This window comes from Felis catus, chromosome D1 (genome assembly GCF_018350175.1).
Source record: "Felis catus isolate Fca126 chromosome D1, F.catus_Fca126_mat1.0, whole genome shotgun sequence".
NCBI classification, from domain to species: Eukaryota; Metazoa; Chordata; class Mammalia; order Carnivora; family Felidae; genus Felis; species Felis catus.
In genome coordinates this window covers 74,061,713-74,084,324 of record NC_058377.1, presented here as the reverse complement: position 1 = coordinate 74,084,324, position 22,612 = coordinate 74,061,713, and the positions used below count along the sequence as shown (strand labels likewise).

At 43.1% G+C, this 22,612-nt stretch overlaps 1 protein-coding gene across 1 annotated transcript in view; it reads left to right on the top strand.

The window, feature by feature from the left end:
* The first annotated feature begins 317 nt into the window (after window positions 1–317).
* The window catches only part of SERGEF (secretion regulating guanine nucleotide exchange factor), a 235,719-nt gene continuing 213,424 nt past the window's right edge, over window positions 318–22,612 (top strand). Inside the window, 7 exon segments of the mRNA XM_003993032.6 lie at window positions 318–539; window positions 4,034–4,169; window positions 5,356–5,511; window positions 7,475–7,569; window positions 12,195–12,255; window positions 16,777–16,890; window positions 19,656–19,718. Coding sequence (XP_003993081.1) covers window positions 480–539; window positions 4,034–4,169; window positions 5,356–5,511; window positions 7,475–7,569; window positions 12,195–12,255; window positions 16,777–16,890; window positions 19,656–19,718 — 685 coding nt within the window. The 5' untranslated portion in view covers window positions 318–479.

Genomic DNA, 22,612 nt, shown 5'->3' with positions numbered 1-22,612 from the left:
TAGTGCACTCGTATATTACTAAAAATAGAGTGCAAGGGAAGGGAGAGAGAAGCAGAGAGGCACTGCAAGGCTGGAGGCGGGAGGCTGACTCACTCAGAGCGCGCCCGGGCGGAGCGACTGGGAGGCGACTCCAGAGCAATTAAGGGGCTCCCGCGGGCCCTTCTCCGCTCCGGCCCCGCCCCCACAACAGACCACGCCCCAGCGACGGCCCCACCCCCGCGCCCGTCCCTCTCCCTCTGCAGACCCTTCCCCAGCGCCGGCCCCGCGCCCACTATAGACCCCCTCCCTCGGGCCAGCCCCGCCCCCACCTCATTCCTCTTCCCAGCTATGGCCCCGCCTTCACCGCAGACTCCGCCCCCTCATCGGCTCCTCCCAACCACAGACCCCTCCCCCGTCAACCCCACACGCCAGTTACTAATCCCTCCCCTGGCGGGCTCCACCTCCGACCCCTCCCGGAAGCGCCGGCATAGCGTCCCCACATGGAGCGCGAGCCAAGAGCCTCCGAGGCCGCCCATGAGGCGGCCGTGCTTTTCGCCTGGGTACGTGACTCCGCCCCCGGGCCGGGGCCGCTGGGACTGAGGGGCGCTGAAGGGATGGGAGCTGGAGGCCTCCGCGTGGGCTGTCGTGGGCTGTCGTGGGCTTGGTGGCTGAGGTCCCGGCCGGGCTCTGGGCTGGGGGACCCTGGGCTGGGGCCTGAGGAGGAGAGGGTCGGGAGGCAGGGGTCCTCACGGGTGACTTAGGGGCCTGCTGGCTGGTGGGGTCCGAACCCGAGGGGCTGCGGCGCCGGGGGAAGCATCTGCCTCCTGGGCAGAGCGTGTAGTTCCGCCAGAGCCCTCAGGCCGGGCTAGCGCCTGGAGAGACGGCGTGGAGGTATCGCCCCGTCCCGGAGCCATTGTAAGGCCACCTGTGCTCGTCACCCTCTCATTGCCCGGAGGATGCCGGCCCCTTCCCAGCCCCGCCCCAGCCTGGAGAGAGCACCGTTTGCTGCGAGGCCTGCAGTATTTGGCCGTGCACATTTGCTGATCTTCGTCTGTGACCGGATCTTGCCTGTGTTGGGGGCGTGGGTGTCTGCTTAATGTCAGTCTCTTTCGCTAGAAGCGTCATGAGGGGGGATGTATTGTGCCTGTCTTGTTCACGGTGCCTAGCAGATATTTGGACGGATGAATGAATGAGACCCTTTTGTATGCCTATGTGCTGGTCTTTGGGGGAAAAACACAAAACTGAAAGACCCAGCTCTGGCGTTGAGGGAGCGGGATAACACCTAGATTACTGTTAAAACTACCATGTATTTGACTAGTCAAAAAAAGGTAATGATCAGCACCAGGCAGCACTTGTTGAGTGTAAGCCTGCATATACCGGCAGAAGGGAGATCGTGGGGCCTGAGGTTAGCTGGCTGGCTGAGTACTGTCTTTGGGGTGGCACTTGAGCCGGGGGTGGAGTTGGGGTTGAATGTGTGCCTGCGGTGGGTGCTGGTGCTGGCTTTTCCCAGGCGGGAGACTGAGGTCTGGGTGTCAGATAGGGCCTTGTCTACTGCTTGGAGGCCTGATGGCCTTCCCGCTGCATTATGTGTGTGGAGGGGTGTGTTAGTTTGCTAGGGCTGTCATAGAAAAATACCAGAGACTGAGACGTCTTAAAAAATGGATTTTATTTTCTTGTAGTTCTGGAGGCCAGAAGTCCAAGAGCAAGGTGTCTGGCAGGTTTACTTTCTTCTGGGGCCTCCTTCTTTGGCTTGCAGATGGCCGCCTTCTTGCTGTGTCCTCATGTGGCTTTTTCTGTGTTTGAGAGCATCCCTGTGTCTCCTTCCTATATTGGATTAGAGCCATACCTTTATGACCTCGTTTAACCTTAATTATCTTTTAAAAGGCCCTATCCCCAGATACAGTCACCTTCTGAGGTACTGGAGTCTAGGGCTTCAACAAATTAATTTTAGGGGAACACAATTTCCCTAACAAGGGGAGATTTACCTCCTTGGGGTTGTGTGTGTGTGTGTGTGTGTGTGTGTGTGTGTGTGTGTGTGTGTGTGTGTGTAGTATGTCTGGAGTGTTTGTAAGGAAGGGAGGCAAGTACGGCTAACATGTTGTATTGAATTTTTCTTTGTTTTGCTTTATCCTGGATTTTGGGCCTCTTGCTGTGTTTCAGAAATTGAGTGCCATAATTTGAGCCCCAAGTGCATGTGTCTCTCTCACTTTCTGTTCAACAGCTTGTAGTCCTGGTAATGGGGCAGCCACAGAGATCTCCGGCCTGATGGAGGCATCCTGTGCATATGTACTCCACAGCATGCACATCTTTCATTTGATCTTTCCTAGGTAGGGCCTCATCAGATCATATATTCATTCACTATATTCATTCTAAAATATATACACACTTTCTCTGGGGCAGCATAGTTTCAGATGCATTTTCAGGGAAAATGGCAGTGAACAAAACAAAGTTCTTGCCCTCATTGAGTTTACTTTGCAGTAGGGGAGGTAGACAGTAAACAACTAAGCAAATGTAATGTCAGGGAGTTCTATGAAGAAAAAGCATAAAAAGGGAATAGAGTGATGGGGTGCTATTGTAGATACAGTCATACAGTTAGTGTCTTGCCAGGTAAGCTCAGGGCTGAATTTCACCAAAAATCCTTAGGGACATGGTATAGCTTAGTGAAAGGAGGAGGGCATATCTGACTTCTTGCCTTCCCAGCTATGCAACTATGCAACTTAACCTCTCTGAGACTTAGTTTCTTCATCTGTAAAATGAGAGCCATAAATGTCTATCTCCTCTGTTATTGTGAGAATTAAGGGTGAATACTAAGTATTGAGGAAGCAGTCAGTAATTGGCAGCTAATACTGCCCCTGAGGGCCTTGGACCTGTGCCCTTGCCATAGCTTGCTTTTTCAGCGTGGAGTCCTTGCAGCCCAGGATGGCTATGAAATAGACCATGAGGGGCAGGAGTTTGTATGTATGTATGTATTTTGGGTAGTTATTTTAAATTATTTTTCTTCATTAAAATGTCTTAGAAAACAAACACATTTGGAAGGTTTTACTACTTATCTCTAGGAAGAACCAGCCAGGAGTAATTATAAGGAATTATGAGGATTTCTGAAATCTAAAGATTTTTCTGCAGGTCTACAATTCTTTATCTTCAAGTTTGAATACAAAAAACAAAACAAAACAAAAACCTCCAAAACTCAAACTGACCTGACATAATGCTATTTATAGTCTATGCGCAGTTAATGTATTTGTACCTTTTACTGCAGAAATAATACTATTTTGCTTATGGGGTGCTGCTCCTGGACCTTGCAGCAGTATATATGATTTATATACAGTATTATTTTTTTTTAAGCCTATAAAAGCCTGAATCTGAAATACATCTGGCAGCAAGAGTTTTGGATTTGGGATTCTGGACTGTTATTTCATAATAACAAAGATAGACATATTGCCCACCAAGGGGAAATCTGTTCCCTTACAGGAATCTCACCATGTGAATCTTAGAGTCTCAAAGCATTGTACTTGGAAAGGCCCTTAGAGATCATTGCCAACCTCTTTCACTGTACGATGAAATAACAGTGAGGTGACCTGCTTGAGGGCACAAAGCCCTCAGTTAACTTTGATTAAAGAAGTCCTTGCCAGTTTTCTCAGCGAGGGCATGAGAAGGGACAAGTCCAGTGCATTTCCCACCCACTTGGCTGCTATTTCCTTTCCTTATTTCTTTTCTTAGCCTCCCTAGAGAATTGGCTTTTATCACAAGGAACTCCCATGCTGTCTCCCAGAGGCAACACATGTGGGCTGGGGCATTAGAAGGAGAAGGCGAGGACTATCTTTGGATAAATAGCGGATGCTAAGAGCTCCTCTCATGTGGAAATCGTCGTGTTCTGGGTATAGGGCCACTGTCTAAGTATGGGTTGCATATAGCAACCTCTTAAGAATGAGCTTATGAAATCTCATCTGTTAGAGGCTCTGGGAGGTATGTCAGGATGAGAAAGATAGGGACAGGTAAATGCACATTGACAGTTGTGTTTCCTGTACTCTTTCATCCTTGTCTTATTTATCCCTAGGGTGCAAATAGCTACGGGCAACTTGGCCTTGGCCACAAGGAGGATGTGCTTTTGCCCCAGCAACTGAATGACTTCTGTAAACCTGAATGTGTCAGGAGGATCACGGGAGGAGGGGGCCACTCTGCTATTGTCACAGGTAACATCCTTCTGGAGTAGATATTTCTTATTTAGACATTTCTCCCTAGCGTATTGTATTGCCATCTTTCATCCTTTTGTATTTTGCAGAGGAAAACATTTTGGTGAAAAAGCCAAGTTACCAGTAGAGAATTCTAGATTGTCAGAGCTGAAAGCCCTTCAGAGATCTAGGCTCTCCACCCCCATTTATACAAATGAGGCTTGGAGAGGAAAACCAGTTGCTTAAGGTTACAAGACAAATTAATGGCGGAGTTGCAACATATACCACATTTCATACAATATATTGTCATTTAGCTTTCACATGTTAGAGTTAGAAGTCTTTGCAGTTAGAGTGAATATTCCTTGAGAGCAAGAACTTTGTATTTTCTTTAATTTCCTTCATAGTACCTATGATAGTACTTAACGAGTACTCCAGGTGCCATGATATTGGAAAGGATGGTGTATTGAATCCTGATTAAGAACATGAGTTCTGGAATCAACTGCTTGGGTTCAAATCCTGGTTCTGTTATTAGCTGTGTGGCCTTGGGCAAATTAATTTCTCTGTGCCACTTTTCCCTCTGTTACATGGGGATAAAAATGATGAATGAAGGGAATCAGTGAACTACAGGGCTGCATTATGACTTTCATGGGTCCTTGGCACTCTTGCCTTTGTGGACCCCTTCTTCCTTAAAGAAATATTAAGAACTATATTTTACGGCAGCTTTGATATAAAGATTAGTATAATCCAGGCTAGATTTAGCATTGTGTATTCATTATTATTGCATTTATTTATTTTTTTTATTTTAGAAGAATATAAGATTAAAACATTTTTGTGGGCCTCTGAAAGTATCGTGGGCCCTAGGCATTCTGCCTAAAGGATAAATGAGCCCCACAGATAAAGCTCTTACAAGAATACCTGGCATATTATAAGTTCTAAATAAATGTTGGCTTTTCTTATTATAGTAGATGCTCTATTTGGTGATTGGCCACTGCTCTAGGACTTGGAGTTTTCATATAGATGCTAGACTTGAGCCCCTTCGCCCTATGCCATTTGGGCCAGTGCACATTAACGTACATGGCTTATTAACGCGGGTGGGAAAAAATTTATTGGGTTTGTGACTGCAGTTAATTAGTAAAATCCTTTTACTCGCTTTGATAGTTGTAATTTCCCCTGTGCACACCATCACCAAAGCTTTTGCTTTCTGCAGATGAAGGAGGCCTTTTTGTTTGTGGCCTGAACAAAGATGGGCAATTGGGGCTTGGTCACACAGAAGATGTTCTGTATTTTACCACCTGCAGATCCCTCCTTGGCTGTCCTGTCCAACAGGTGGCCTGCGGCTGGGATTTTACCATTATTCTCACAGGTGAGTTCACTCATGGGTAAATCTTTATCACCACAAAGGCATTGGGTGAGAAGAACTCGATGGTGGTGATACTGATTAAGTGAAAGTCTCTTTATGTGTAAACATACATACAAATTTCTCTTTGGTTGTTGAGGAAAGTTGTGGGTGCCTTTTGCAAGGAGAGTTTGAACAGCAAAATTTTGGGCTGGAAAACTTTTACTAGAGACTAGGGAAGAGACTGGATCACCTTTGGTGGCTACTTCCTGTCCCAGAAATTCACGATAGCTGTGTGCCTGGGCTAGCTGGCCATTAGTACCGGTGAAGGGTTACTCATGGGGAAATGTGGTGGGGAAGCAGGAGGAAGTCAGCGGTCACACAACAGTGATGGCCGCTTTTCCCCCACTGAAGGATTAAAAAAAAAAAAAAAAAAATGGTTGGGCACAACTCTTTGCTCTCTGCAAAGCCGGATAGCAGAAAAGGGTGTAGAGGGATATGGCCAAAGGGCTAATAGGATAATGCTCTTGGGAGCAGCTAGCAATAGTTACTTTTTGTCAGCTGACTTCTCCCCAGAAGTAGTTTTGTCCTGTCTAGCTTGCCATTCTGGATGGAGAAGACCATGTATAGTTTCTGACTAGACTCCCTCTTTGACACAGTCATCTGGCAAGGGCATTTTCTGACCAAATCCTCCCCACCCCACCCTTGTAGATTCTTTTTTTTTTTTTTTTTTTTTTTTTTAATTTTTTTTTCAACTTTTTTTTAAATTTATTTTTGGGACAGAGAGAGACAGAGCATGAACGGGGGAGGGGCAGAGAGAGAGGGAGACACAGAATCGGAAACAGGCTCCAGGCTCTGAGCCATCAGCCCAGAGCCTGACGTGGGGCTTGAACCCACGGACCGCGAGATCGTGACCTGGCTGAAGTCGGACGCTCAACCGACTGCGCCACCCAGGCGCCCCCCACCCTTGTAGATTCTTATGTGCACAGCTCAGATCCCAAACTTCCACACATAGCTTCAATTACTGTTCCCTACATATCCCTGTTGTTGCCTTGTCTTTTATTCTCCACATTCTTCATACTTTTCTTTCTAGAAATACCAAGCAGAATGTTGTTCTCTCTCTGGAACAGTCCCTTTTTCTGATGACTCATATCCTTTCTTCAAAACCCTGCTCAGGCATCAGCATCTCTCTTTTGCAGAGGGATTCTGTAATAGGTGCTGAATTTGGTACTAATAACCCTGAATAGTAGCCATCATTTCTGAAGTGCTTATTGTGGACCATGTTGGGGTTGTAGGGAGTCTGTGAATAACACTCTATTTCCTGCTCACTTTTGGAACCAATTGTGAGAAAGGTGGAGAGCAGTCAGATAGCTGGAGATCACACTGTTGGCTTTTCACTGACAAAGGCTATGTTGGAGAACAGGGTTAATGGTCAGGCCAAGTGCTTCTGCTAATTCTCCTCTGATCCAGAGTTATTCTGCAAACAGTAGGTTATCTCTGTAGGGGAAACACTTACTGTGCATCAGTCTAGAGTACCTGAGAGGAAGGTGCCAAGCCACACATGCTCTTCCTTCTCCCAAACTTATCAGTTGGTTAAGTTACCCCTTTTCTCCTGGAAAGCAGGGAGCATACGAAGGGGCAGGGAGAGAGGCCTGAAGTATTAAAATAATGAAAATTATGTCACATGGAAACATGAAAAGTGGGGCGTGGGGCATCAGTATCCCATCCCAGCACCAGGCTAATGTTCTATAACAGATAAGTTGCCATTAATTAGGTAGTGTGATAGAGAATCTGTAAAATGCTTAGCCCAGTGCCTAGTGTTTTTATTCCTAGAGGAACAATAAAAGCAGGGACTGTGGTTTGAATGTGCTAAAGTGTAAGCCCCTCTTCCTCCTCTCATTCCCTTTGCTCCTTCCATCCTTCAACATTTACTCACTGGTCAAAGATATCTTACTTCTGAGGTTATGATTTAAATATTTGAATTTTGCAGAAAATGGTCAAGTTCTGTCATGTGGATCCAACTCCTTCGGCCAGTTAGGAGTTCCTCATGGCCCTCGAAGATGTGTGGTTCCCCAGGCCATTGAGGTAAGGATGGCACCTCATATATAGCTGACCCACATACTATTGAAGCGTTTCCCTCCCCAGACTAAGAGACTGGCTGGGTCCCTGAAAAGCCATGAGCCACTTAGAATTTAAGTTGAAAAACTTAGGTTCTTCTGGGAAGGATTAGGTTGGGGGGATGGAAGCTGTTAGTGAAAAACCTCTGTTAGTCCTCATACACATTATGAATGTTTGTGAAATAAAACATTGAAGGTAATATATGTCATAAAGGCATTTTAATGACATTTTACAATACTAAAATTAGTAATAATGGGAACTATGTTAGAAACAGGTCCTGATAGAAGCGACTTACCTAAAGACACTAAGCTTGGCAAATAGTATATAGGCCAGTAGCGCCCAATAAAAATATGGTGTGAGTCACATATGTAACTTAAAATTTTTAGTAGCACTATTCAAAGAGTAAAGAGAAACAAGTGGAATTAATTTTTTAAAATAACAGCTTTATTGAGATGTAATTTACATGCCATAGAATTTACCCTTTAAAAATGTATAATTCAGTGGTTTTTAGTAGATTCACAGAGATGTGCAGCCATCAGCATTATCTAATTTTAGAACATTTTCATCACCAAGAAAGCAACTGTGTACCCAATGGCAATTACTTCCCATTCTGCCCTCCCCCAGCCCCTGGCAACCACTAATCTGTCTCTGTGGATTTGCTATTCTGGGCATTTCATATAAATGGAATCATACAATATGTGGCTTTTTGTATCTGGCTTCTCTCATTTCATATGATGTTTCAAGTTTCATTCATATTGTGGCGTGTAGGTGAAATTAATTTTAATAAATCCAGTGTATTCAATGGATAATTTCATTTTATATGTCACTAATGTAAAAATTTCCTAATGAGATACTTTATATTCTCCATTTTTTTTAAGATTATTTATTTTGAGAGAGAGAGTGTGTATGTGTACATGCTAGTGGGAGAGCCTCAGAAAGAGAGGGAGAATCTTAAGCATGCTCTCTCCTATCCGCATGGAACCTGATGCAGGCTTGATTCCATGAACTGTGAGAACATGATCGGAGCTGAGATCAAGAGTTGGACGCTCAACCAACTGAGCCACCCAGACGCCCCTATATTGTCTACTTTATACTAAGTTGAACTCTGGTGTGCATGTTGTTCTGTGAGTGATCTCAGTTCATACCTACTCACATTTCGGCTCTTTAGTACCTACATGTAGCTAGTGGCTTCATAGTGGACAGCACAGGACTAGACAGGACTCCTGGCCCTAGTTCAGAGCCCTTTCCTCTGCATCATATTTAAAATGTACACATTTTTGTGACATTTATATGATAAGTAGTCATAAGAGGGCTGTGGAATTTTGAAAGAAATATGCTGGGATCTAAAATGAGTTCACCACCTAAGCTGCTCACGTCTAGCTAATTTTCTTGAACTCTGACTCAGAGTGGGAGATCTGTTTTCACTGGAGAGAGCTTGGTCAGCTCCTGTCATGTTGCTGAATTACAATTGCTGGTCTGTGGGATAGTATTTGAGGTCATGATCTCCACAGTGTTGTAGTGTGTTTGGGCTGCTGTAACAAAAATACCATAGATTGAATGGCTTAAGCAACAAACATTTATTTTTCACATTTCTGGAGGCTGAGAAGTACAAGATTGGGGTATCGGCAGATTTGGTGTCTAGTGAGGACCCCGTTCCTTGTTCATAAACACTTATTTCGCTGGACAGAGTTGCCCTCTGGGGCCTTTCTTATTAAGGGCATTTATCCCATTCATGAGGGCTCCATTCTCATGACGGCTCCATTCTCATGACCTAATTAATAACCTCAAGAAGACCCCATTTGCAAATACTATCACATTGGGTAATAGGTTTCAATATATGAATTTCAGGGGCACGGAAACATTGAGTATGTAGCACATGATATGCACAGAAATCTAGACTCTATAGTCACTTGTAGGAAGTGTTACAGTTGCCAATTACAAATGGATGGTTTTTTTAAGAACCTATATACATTGTAATTAATGTAGCTTGGGTCACATGATTAAAGAAGACAGAGGAAAACAATCGTTAAAATATGTTGGATGACAGAATCAGGAGGTGAAAACATTTGGGATACATCAAGGCTGTATCCTCTTGAACAATGGGAGGAATGTGGCAAAGTGAAATATAGTAGAAATTCATTCATTTATTTAATAGCAACTATTGGGTGTATAGGTGCTGGGTTTAGGCAGTGGGGACAAAGGTGAGGGTCTTAGTATTTGAGGTCTTAGAATTTAGTGGTACATGTTAGCATTTGAGAGTCTTAGAGTTTAGTGGTACGTATTAGATATAGAGACACCTAAATGTTAAACTATGGTAGATGCAGGTGTAGCCTCAAAGGAGGGAATATTTTAAGTCTTTCTAGGGGGAGGTGGAGTGAGAACAGGCTTATGCAGAGTCTTGAAAGTTGAGTAGAAATTTACTTGACTTGAGATAGGATGCATAGAATAGATACAAAAGAAGAGCATTCCAGACAGAAGGAACTGTGTAAGCAAGGGTGTAGAAGCATGAAATATCAGGGTTTGAGATACTGCAAGCAGTTTAGTATGACTGGAATATAAGGAAGTGGTAGAAATTCTACTGGGGAGGGGACAGTCAGGGAGGTGGTGCATGGCAAACGGTAAGAACAGTGTGTTAGGTCGGGGCCCGAAGGGGTAGTGAGGAGGAAGATTATTCAGGACACTCTTGCTAATAGTCCAGACAAGAGGTGATCCTGGTCCAAACTAAAGCCATGGCAGTGGGGATGGAGAGGAAGGAATGGAGGTGAGTTGAAGAAATTGAGGAGATTGAATCTACATGTAGAGCCCTTTAGTTGTTGTTGTTTTAAAGAGAAAATACTTAAAGGGCAATATGTTCAAGTTGTATTAGTAGTAAGATTTGATCTTCCCCAAAGCTAATGTGGTTGTGGGTTGTATTAACAGAAATATAGTCTCTAAAAGAAGGGAAGCCAGAGTCCTGTCCTTTTTGGTGCTAATCAGACTGCATATGGGATGTTGTATTCTGTTGATTTAGTGCTTAGGTCCTGGGCATAAAGGTGAATAAGACTTAGATCCTGCCATCGAGGGTCCTAAAGTTTAGGAAGGCCATGTGGATCTGTAAATAAACACATGTAGTAAAGCTGCACAGGGACCATGATTGATGCATATACAACCTCCCCCCCCCCCCCCCGCCCGCCCTGCTTTTTTTTGACAGAGAAAGAGAGAGAGGGAGTGTGCACATGCACACACACATGCACGCATGCCCAGGGGAGGGGCAGGGAGAGAGAGAGTCTTAAGCAAGCTCCATGCCCAGTATGGAGCCTGACATGGGGCTCGATCTCATGACCATGAGATCATGACCTGAGCCAAAGTCAAGAGTTGGACGCTTAACTGACTGAGCCACACAGGTGCTCCTATACAGTCTCTTTTAAAAGAGGGAGATTGAGTAACCAGAGCATATTTAGAGGAGAGAAACCAAGAAGGGAATGGAATTTGAAACCAGGGGATCACTGATGGAATTGGGGATGTTTGGCCAAAAGAAGAGATATGTATTAGTTATCTATTACAGTGTCATAAATTACTCTAAATTTAGCAACTTTAAACAACAGGTATTTACTATCTTAGTTTCTGAGGGTCAGAAATCTGGGCACAGCTTAGCTGGTCTCATGAGGTTGCAACTCATGAGGTTCAGTGCCTTTCTATGGGGTTGTTCAGACATGGCATCTGGCTTCCTCCAGGAGTGATTTGAGAGTGAGGCCAAGCAGGAAGCCTCAGTGCCTTTTATCACCTAGTCTCTAAGCCACTCATCACTTCTTTATTCTTTTCACTAGAAGCAAGTTGCTTAGTCCAGACCACATTCAGCAAGAGGGGAATTAAGCTCCAGCTCCACATCTCGAAGGGATGGGTCTCAAAGAATTTGAAGACTTAGTTTTAAAGTCACCACAAGATATCTTAGAGAGGACATGACAGTGGTCTTCATGTCTTTGGAAAGCATTGTGAAAAGCTGTAGGCAGATGTTTGGCTCCACCTAAGGAGATAAATGGAACTGCACAAAGATGGAATAGGCACCTGGGGAAGTAGTGAGGCTGTGCCATAGGAAGTAGGTGCTTGGCAGGGGTTGGATGATGATTTGTGGGGGGTTGTGGAAGGGATCTGGCATTGAATAGAGATTGGACTAAATCAAAGGTCGTCCAGCTAGAACCCTTGGTAAATAAATCTTCATTGGAATGTAGCCATGCCCATTCATTCATGTATTGTCTGTGGTTGCTTGTATGCTACAATGGCAGAGTAGAGTACTATGACATAAACCATATGGCCTGCAAAGTCTAAAGTATTTACTATCTGGTCTTTATTGGAAACATTTGCCAACTCCTGGACTGGATGACTTTGAAGGTCCCTTGCGGCCCTGAGACACATTGTGATATATTATTTTTAAGAGATTTTTCCTTTTAGGGATACATACAGAAGTATGGAGGGATGGAAATGTTGGGAGTTGGGGACTCTAAACCAATCAGACATGTAATGAGGGCTGTGCTGCATTGTGTCAGGGCATAAATTCCAAAGCATTTTGCAGATGGGTGATTCTAAGACCTCAGCCCTTTTCTTTGTTTTCACAGCTCCTGAAAGAGAAGGTTGTTTGCATTGCTGCTGGACTGAGGCATGCTTTAGCTGCTACAGGTAATCATTTTGCTTTTATTTTCAAAATAGGGACATCACGAGGAGAAGCAGCGCTTTAGAGCAAACAAACTTTAAGGAGTAATTCAGAATGTCCTGCTGTGCTGCATTTCTGATTAAAAGGAGAGGACATAAGGCCAAAGTCATGTGGGAAATCTTTAGCAGGTAGGGTGGAAAGAAATGAAGTTTTCTAGCTCTTTATTATGTTCTGGGCATGATGCTAGGTTCTCTTGATTTAATTAATACCTTATTTAATCCTCACAACCCTGCAGTGATGTGAGTTACATTTTTACATGTGAGGAAACTGAGGTCCGAAGAGGCCGAAGTGCTTGTCTAAGGTTACACAGGGGGTAAGGTAGTAAAAGGTAGAGCTGGGAACAGAGTCTGAGGTGGTGTAGTTTCCAAGGCCCACATTCTTTGCTGTGAACTCCACTGCTTGCCTTGTGCATTTTAATGTTTATTAGTTTAAAAGCTTCAAATGAGCTTGTCTCCTGTACTATGAGAGTGTGGTGATGGACGTAGGGCTGACAGTGTGTGTGAGGTTTGAAGGTGGCAAGTGGAGAGAGGTGGTCATCTGCAGAAGAGCAGCGGCCCTTTTTTCTTCCCCAGGCTCATTTTTCTGCTCCCACTCTCGTGGGGTGAAGTGCAGCCCTAACTGGCTGTGGCAGCTGAGGCTCAAGTGTGGATGCATCCAGTCGTGGCCTGGGGAAGGTGGAGGAGGGGAGGAAGAGTCTGGTGCAGCACTGTACTGGTGTCGTCTGAGGCTTAATGTTGCTCATATAGTAAAATTTTTCTTAACCCTATTATTTTGAGATATTTTTCGATTTACATGCAGTTGTAAGAAATAAAATACATCTCATGCACTATTTTCCCAGTTTCTCCCACTGGTAACATTTTGTGAAACTGTAGTGCAACAGCCCAGCCAGCCTTGATACGGTCAGGACACAAACAGTTCATTGCCACAGCCATCCTGCCTGTGGCCCTTTTATAATACCCATTTTTATACACCCTTTTATATTTTCTTTTATGCGTCTATTATACATCCACTTTCTACTTACCCTCACCCCTTCTTAGCTCCTGGCAAGAACATTATATAAATGATATCATACAATATATAATTCTTTAGGGTTGGCTATTTTTGCTCAGCATGATTCCCTGGAGAGTCATCCAAGTTGTGAGTATCAATAATTTGTTCCTTTTTATTGCTAAGTAGTAGTATTCTGTGTTATAGATGTACCACTGAATTAGTCATCTCAGGCTGCCATAACGATATACCACAGACTGGGTGGCTTAAACAACAGGAATTTTCTCACAGTTACAGAGGCTACAAGTCTGCGATCCAGATGCTATGAGGGTTGGTCTCTGGTGAGGCCTCTCTTCCTGACTTGTAGATGGCTGCCTTCTTGCTATGTCCTTACAGGGCATTTCCTCTGTGCGCTCATGCAGAGAGGGAGACGTCTGGTGTCTCTTCTTTTTTATAAAGACACCAGTTCTGTCAGATTAAGGCCTCACTCTTATGACCCATTTAACCTTTATTACCTTCTTACGGACCGCTCCAAATACAGTCACACTGTAGATTAGGGCCTCAACATGTGAATTTTTGGGGGCACAACTCAGTCCACAACAACACAGTTTCTTTCACCATTCACCCACTGAGGGACATCTGGTTGTTTCTAGGTTCTGGCTATTAAGTATAAAGCTATAAACATTGTGGGCAAGTTTTTATGCAAACATAAATTTTCATTTCTCTGGATAAATGCCCAGGAGTGTGATTGCTGAGTTGTATGGTAGTGATTACATCTTATAAGCAGCTTCTCCTCTTAGATTAGTGGGACTGGAGAATGGCCTATTAATGGTTTAATTCCCCCTTTCCTCCCAACTTTCTGTGATTGCTAGTCTTACGTATACATTTCTGTCCAGTTACAAAGCAGTACGGTTTCCATTATGTGTTTGATTAACTTAATTGTAAGTCCTCCTCTCCCATTTAATCTGTAAATATTTCTGCAGGCATCTCTAAATGATAAGGACTCTATCGAAAACATTAACAAAATGCCATCATCATACCTACAAGAAAACTAACAATAAATCTGTAATTTGATCAAGTATCCAGCGTTTACATTTTCTTGACTGTCTCAAAAATATATTTCTTAACAGTTTGTTTAAATCAGGGTTTGAATTATGTCTCTACACTGCAGTTGGTGGATATGTATGTCAGGTATCTCTATTTTAAAAAATATATATTTATTCCTCTTAATTTTTTTATTATGGTAAAATATACATAACACAATTTACTGTCTTAGCCATTTTAAATGTACGGTTGAGTGATGTTAAGTACATTCACGTTACTGTGCAGCCGTTACCACCGTGTATCTCCAGAACTTTTTTTATCTTGTGAAACTGAAATTATATCCACTAAACAATAACTCTCCATCCCCCCTTTCCCCCAGCCCCTGGCAACCACCATTCTACTTTTTGACCCTGTGATTTTGACCACTCATACAGGTACCTCATATAAGTGGAATTGTATAGTATTTGTCTTTTTGTGGCTCATTTCACTTAGCATAATGTCCTCGAGGTCTGTCTGTTTTGTAGCATGTGTCAGAATTTTCTCCCTTTTTAAGGCTGAATAATATTCCATTACTTGGATATGTCACATTTTGCTTATCCATTCACCGGTTGACAGATGCTTGTGTTGCTGCCATGTTTTAGCTATTGTGAATACACCTGCTATGAATGTGGGTGTACAAATATCACTTTGAGATCCTGCTTTTGGTTCTTTAGGATATATACCCAGAAGTAGAATTGCTGGATCATATAGTAATTCTATTTTCATTTTTTTGAGGAACTGCCATACCCTTTTCCACAATGGCCATACCATTTTAATTTCTGCCAGTAGCACGCAAGGGTTCCAAATAACTTTACATCCTTGCCAACATTTGTTACTTTCCGTTTTTTTTTTTTTTTTAAATAGTAGTCATCCTAATGAATGTGAAATGGTACCTCATTGTGGTTTTGTTTTGCATTTCTCTTATAATTAGTGATGTTGAGCATCTTTTCATATCTGCATTTCACCATTTGTATATTTTCTTTGGAGAAATGTCTATTCGAGTCCTTTGCTCAGTTTTGGAATCAGATTTTTGTTGAGGGTTTTTTTGTTTTTGTTTTTGTTTTTGTTTTTTTTTTAAAGTAGGCTTCATGCCCAGTGTGGAGCCCAATGCAGGGCTTGAACTCATGACCTGAGATCAAGACCTGAGCTGAGCTCAAGAGTCAGACGCTTAACGGACTAAGCCACCCAGGTGCCCCTGTTGTTTTTGAGTTTTAAGAGTTCTGTATATATTCTGATTATTAATCCTATATCAGATATCTCAAGATTCATTTTGCTCCCTTTTTTACCCTTTTGCAATTTATTTGTGGAAGAGATGGTAAATTTTGTATTCAACAATTGTGTTTTTTTTAATGTTTATTTATTTTGAGGAGAGAGACAGAGTGTGAGCAGCGGAGGGGCAGAAAGAGAAGGAGACCCAGAATGCAAAGCTGGCTCCAGGCTCTGAGCTGTCAGCACAGAGCCCGATGTGGAGCTCAAACCCAAGAACTGTGAGATCATGACCTGAGCCGAAGTCAGATGATTAACTGACTCAGCCACCCAGGTGCCCCTGTATTATTTGCGTATTGTGTTTTGCTCACATTGTGCTCAGTCATCATCACTTATGTTTCACAAAGCAGACTTGTCTGTTTATAGCCTAAAGGACTGTTGTTTGTAGGATACGTTGAGAGGAGTGGAACCTTAATGTGCTGTTGGGTGACGGATCCTAGTTACACACATCTGACTGTAGATTAAATATATAAAATGTCATCTACACATTTGTATGAGGTTCAGAACATGGGCACATGAATTAGATTCAGTGGATAGGGAAATAAAAGGCCATTCCACTGAAGTAGTGACTATTAAGAAGCTATCTTGCAGTCATAAATATGTATTTATTTGGTAATTAGGAGTCATTGAATTTATCTTGGTGTAGTGGAAAAGACACTGCATTAGGTGTTAGGAGAGCTGAGTCCTAGTATTTTCTCTGCTACTAGCTCCCAAGGATGACCTTGGGCAGATCACATCCTCTCTTCCAGACCTCAATTTTCTCACCTATTAAATGTGAGGAATGGACTTGATAATCATCAGGGTTCTTTCCTGCTTGGTCTGGAGTTTGAGTTGTCCTTTCAGGTTAGTCATGAATAAGGTGTTGTTCTAGTAATTTGACTCTGAAAGAGCCATATGTCCTGGAATTTTTTGGAGGGAGTTTTAGTATGTGGGAATTTTCTTGAATGGTCTTAAATTGCCCTGAAGATTGGACTTGTGATTGGCTTGGTGATAACCAAGCCATAGGACCCCTCGAAGCCCTGAGCCTGTCCCTAGTAGGCGTGTTAACGAGAATGAATGGAGAATCTCCCATGACAGTGAGGCTCAAAAAGCAATCTGGTAGTAATCCCATTAAGCATTTTCTTCATTTCCTCCTCTGTTCCATTGGGAAGCAAGTGGCATTGTGTTCCAGTGGGGAACTGGTTTGGCATCATCTGGACGGCGGTTATGCCCTGGGCAGACTCTCCCATTGTTTTTGACAGCAAAGGAGCCAAGCAGAGTGACAGGTAAGGCCCTTATTTCTTGAGTCCTATATTTATTCTTTGTCAAGAAATAGTGACACACACAGGTAGGAAATGGGTAAATGGAATCTTGCTTTTGCTGTTTCTTAGTTCCTCTGTCTTAAGTCTCTGTGTTGGCTGGTCTGTTAGTCTTGTTAGACTTTTTGCGAACCCAGTAAAAGTACCTTCCTCGATGCCAGAGTTTGCAGCCCGTTGAGAGATAGATGCGAGTCAGTTAAGTGGAGACCAGAATAGTAGCACTAGAACTGTTAATAGTTAGGTTGGAAGACATGACTTAGGTGTTTGGAGATAATGTGTAGCAATAGTGAGCCTCTAGATTCTGAATCCCAGATTGGATTTACTCACCAGGCACTGTGGCAGGTGCATGGCGTCAGCCCCGCTAAGCTCACTGCATGGCTGGGAGCACATGAGGAGGCACCCTCTCTGCAGGTAGGCACATCCCAAAGGGAGAACCTAGAAGGACTGTGCCTCACATGCCCAGTTCCTCTTTCCCAAAAGGAGAGCAGGAGTGAGTGAGGAGGTAGAGAGAGGGGCCAGGAGTGTTACTCTAGGGAAATCTCTGTACATGGGCACATGAGTAGGTAGTGAGCACTATGCCCATGGGTCTGTTGGTGTGTCTGTGTTGGTCATTTAGTCTGTAGGCTTTCTCTCCTGTTTTTCACTCTGGGGCCCAGCCTCTTTCGGCTTCTCTCTCTGCTCACCTCTCCCTCTGCTCTGTGCTCTCACGGTGGGCCCCTCTCTTTCTCTGTATATAGCACCATGTCTGTATCTCCTCTTCTTCCTTTTTTGCTCTCTTACTTTGTGGCCCAGTCTTCTGAGTGTTGGCTGTAGGAAAAACTTGCACAGGAAACCTCTACTCTCCTCTAGGTGAGAGCAAAGGAGGAATTTTTGAGGGTGGGATAGGAAGTGGGGAAAGAAGGGAAGGGAAAGCCATGGTGGGAGTGATATACAAGGTGTTGGGGTTGTTCTGATTTTCCTAAGTCCTGGAGTCTCTCCTGTTCAGCTGGCGGTGAGATTGGTCACCCTGAAGCCCAGTGGTGGAGTTGGGGAGGGTACTCTTAGAGAAGGAGAAGGGGGCACTGGGTGCTAGATAGGCAGTCCAACTCACATGACCTTGAAAGCATTCATAAAATAAACTCATACTTCCCAGACATTTTTTCCTGCCTCATCTAGGTATTCACTGCTCCCTGGGCATTTTCTGCTTTCTCATTCCTCTGTGTCTATGGGTAAGCTGTTAACCCTGTCTGAAATGTCTTTTCCTTCCTGTTCCTTCTGGTAATCTTTATTCTGTTGTGATCATTTTTCAAAGCATAGCTCAGATACAGCTTTCTCAGTGAAGAGTCTTCCCTCTTCTGACACCATTGCATTTTCTTCACATGCCTGGATAGCACAGTGTACTGCATTATTATGAATTGTTGATATGTTTTCCCACATGCCAAAGACTGAGCTTTTTCAGGGTAGGAACTGTGTCTACTTTCTCTTTCAGCATAGGACTTGTAACTGGAAGAAATCAGAAATGCTTTTATTTGATTTAAATGACTTGTTTGGGTTCTGATTTGGGCACAGCTTACGTTCCAAGTTGATTGGGGGAGTTTTATGATGAGACATTAGAATAGATCGTGAACTTCCTGCCCTCAGTCTTTCCCTTTTTATTCCTCCATCTTTACTTACTTGCCACTGCTTCTGGAGCTGCAGCCCTGGGTGTCCTTTCCTTGCCTGACCACAAGGCCTCTTGCTTCCTCTCTGATGAATGTGTTGGAAACACCTGTTTTGTCCCTTTCTCATTCTACAGGGTACTTGAAGGTGTGAAGGGCATTTTATTAAGACACTAGTTAATTAAACAGAAGTGTCAGAAAAGACGGGGGCACCTTGGGTGGCTCAGTTGGTTAAGCATCCGACTTCAGCTCAGGTCATGATCTCACGGCTCGTGAGTTTGAGGCCCGTGCCAGGCTCTGTGCTGACAGCTCAGAGCCTGGAGCCTGCTTTGGATTCTGTGTCTCCCTCTCTTTCTGCCCCTCCCTGCTCGTGCTTTGTCTGTCTCTCTCTCAAAAATAAATAAACTTAAAAAGTGTCAGAAAAGAGTTGCAGAATAGATTGTATTTCTCTGCATGTTAGACCCAGTGACCACAGTTTCTAGCAGAGTTGGTTGGGATTATAACTTGTCAGTGAAGGCAGTATAATTAAGGGAGAAAAAGTGCTGGATTTGGAAAGCAGGTTCAAATTCTTAGTTCTGCCTGTGTGTTCTTTGGAGTTTTGGGTTTGCCTGCATGTGATGGCAGCTGAATGTATGAGATCTTGTTGCTTCTAGGCCTGCTGATGGACAGAGCTAGGAGATAGACATGTGCACACACACATTTACACATATGTACACCCGTGTCTATTTGTCTGCTTCTACCAGGAGCTATGATGGTTTACAATGATTTCTCTAAGACAATCCACTATCCCATGGTCGATTCTAGCCTTCCACCTTTTTACGTCTGTACCTTTCCTCTTCTCTCTGCTAGTGAGAAATCTGGCTTCTTTATCTCCAGTAACACTAACTTATTTGTTCAGTCCCTTGGTAGGTAACTAGTCTCCCCACCATGTCGTTCGTGTTCTTGGTCAGCGCCACCAACTTAGACCAGCCTGCTCTGGCTGCAAGTTTCTCCTGGGCCCTGGTGGTGCTGCCTGAGCTCCTTCTCTGCCCAGTTTGTTCTGTTGTGAATGTGATTTCAAAAGATTTTTTTTTTTTTTTTTTTTTTTTTTTGTAGGCCTGGAGAATTCTAAAGCAACCTGTGTTCTTGCTGGCTCAGATCACTCAGCTTCGTTGACGGGTTGGTACCAGCTCTTTTAGTCTAACATGCCATTCAGAGTTCTGCACCATTTCTGCCTCGCGTGGTGGATGTTGGACACGGAGGGAAGAGCTGAGTCAGAATTCTGCTGCCACCCCTGGTCTTATCTTAGGAAGTTTCTTTACCTTCGGAGACTGTTGTCTTATGTATCAAAATACTCTGGATAGTTGTGAGAAGTGAAGATGAAAATACATGAAGGAAATACCGGCTCACTTCCTTTCCTCTCAACTGTACAGTAGGGATAATATCTTCCTCTGAGGGTAATTGTGATTGCCAAATCACACAGCCAATAGTTAGTTTATATATCACATTGTTATCTTATCCATCAGATCCATTTTGGTGTCTAATTCAACTGTGTATTTTCTCTAGATGTTTGCTCTCAGATTAACCTGTTTTATCCACCTCTATCTTCTAGTCTATTTATCTACCTGTCTGCTCTGTCTGTATTCATCTATTCTTTATTTATCTACTTGTCTCCATTTTTATTTACCTTTCATCTTTGTATCTTTCTATCTAATCTATGTGTCTGTATATCTTTCTAAATCGAGTTATGCACATAATTCTCTAATTTATTTGTATTTTTATGTATTTTTCTAACCTATTTTGTATTTTTATGTATTTCTAGTCTGTTTCGTCTCTTTGATCCCTCCATCTCTGTCTAATCTGTTTTACTCTCTCACACTATATCTCTCTTTTTGACTATGCATCCTTTCATCCATTTGACACCCCCCCACCAATATAGTACAAACTTCCCATTGGCGATGCAACATATTCTTGGAAGTGAAGGTGACCTCTTCCAAAGGTTTTCTTTCAAAGCCAAGATTTCCCTGATCCCTACCAGTAGACTGAGACAAGAGGTCTGAGAGATTTATTTTGATAAGACTTCTCACATGGAGCTGAATGCAGGGCATTTTTTAAGCAAAGGGGAATGACTTTCACACTTAGTATTTTCAGTGTTTTATGTGGAAATTAAGGTGTGTACACAGTACGTGTAAATTAACAGTGACGTGCGTTCTTCAACATCAAATTTGTAATGCAGTCCAACTGAGAAGCTGCTACTGTTTCCAAAATACAAGAACCATAGTGTGAGAGTTTAAATACATTATACATTCTAAACTACAGATAACTGGTGATTTAACAAATTCAAAATAAGCAACCAACAAAAGAAAAATCTACTTTTAGCCTATGTCTCATATTAGGTAGACTTACATATATGTTGAAAGTGTTGAGTTGAAGTGAATGCCAACTATAAAGGACTCCCCTGGGCATCTGGCCCCACCTCTCCTTCTATAGAGGAAGGGCTGCAGACCCCAGGGTGAGAAGTGACTAGTTCATGCCCTATAGTCAGTGGGGGTTGAGGAAGGCATTCTTTTCTTTTCTTTTTTTTTTTTAATGTTTATTTATTTATTTTGAGAGAGAGATGGCATGAGCAGGGTAGGGACAGTGAGAGAGAATCCCAAGCAGGCTCCACACTATCAGTGTGTAGCCCAATGTGGGACTCTATCCCATGAACTGAGAGATCATGACCTGAGCTGAAATCAAGAGTCGGACACTCCACTGACTGAGTCACCCAGACGCCCCAGCAAGGCATTCTTTTCTGAGAATAAGAGTATACTAAGAGATGTTTCTAATCTGTCCTGATTAATTTGATGGCAAGTATTATGTAAACTTAGAGATTCTCTAATTGCTTGCTAAAAGTTTCTTAGAAAATCTTATGATTAGTGAAATTATTTATTATTTCATATGTGTAACACTTTTATTGTGTTTTTAAAACGGATGTTGAGTTTTTATTTTATTGAGATGTAATTCATACATAAAATTTGTCTCTTTAAAGTGTATAATTTAGTGATTTTTAGTACATTCAGAAAGGAAATTGGTTTTTGATACTTTAAAAGTGGGTTAAAAATGATCAAGATTAATATCCCTTTCTCCTGGTCTAGTTCGAGCTGTCACACACTGGATTTTGCTCATTGCTCTTTAGACCTTTACTCTGGAGTTGTGGTGGATTATATAATTATTTGGCATTGCAGGAGAATTTAATTTTGCCTGCTGATGCAACAGTGTAATGATCCGCATGTGGAAGACAGTTTGTCTTTGCAAAAAAGCTGGTTTAGACTTACTAAGATAAATGAAGGCTTATTATAGACACAGGCGCACTATGAGTGGCATCTTGGTAGCTAACCAGTCCATTAAATGGGTTGAGACTGGCTGAGGGGGTCCTCATAAGGGATCTTCATACTTTGTACACTCTGGTGAAGTCCAGGGAGGTTGCCCTCTCTCAGGGTATGAAATAGACCAGATTCACATCATAGAACTGCAGAATGTCAGTGCTGCAAGGTCATCTGGGTGATAAAATGGCTCCACTGGTTTACACTCCCTCATTTTAGACCTGATGAAACAGAGGCCCAGAAGGTGAAGAGATGCACCCAGTATCAAATAGCTATTGAGGGCGTCTGGGTGGCTCAGTCGGTTTAAACGTCTTGGTTTTCAGCTCAGGTGATGATCTCACAGTTCGTGGGTTCAAGCCCTACATTGGACTCTGCACACACAGTGCAGAGCCTGCTTGGGATTCTCTTTTCCTCACTCTCTGCCCCTCCCCCACTCATTCTCTCGTTCTCTCCCTCTCTTTCTCTCTCTCTCTCAAAATATATAAACTTAAAAAAAAAAAAGCTTGAATAGTAGCTCTGGAACTTGAACCCCGAATCTTGGTCTGATGTCTTTTTCGTTATACTCTTTGGCTTTCTACCAGACTGCCCTATGGCAAGCAGCACTGGAAAACTTTTTTGGAAGGTCACAAAATGCAATGGAAACAGAGGGCTTGGTTTCCGCTTCCACTTGACTTGTTATTAGCCATGTGATCTTGAAAGTCATTTAAC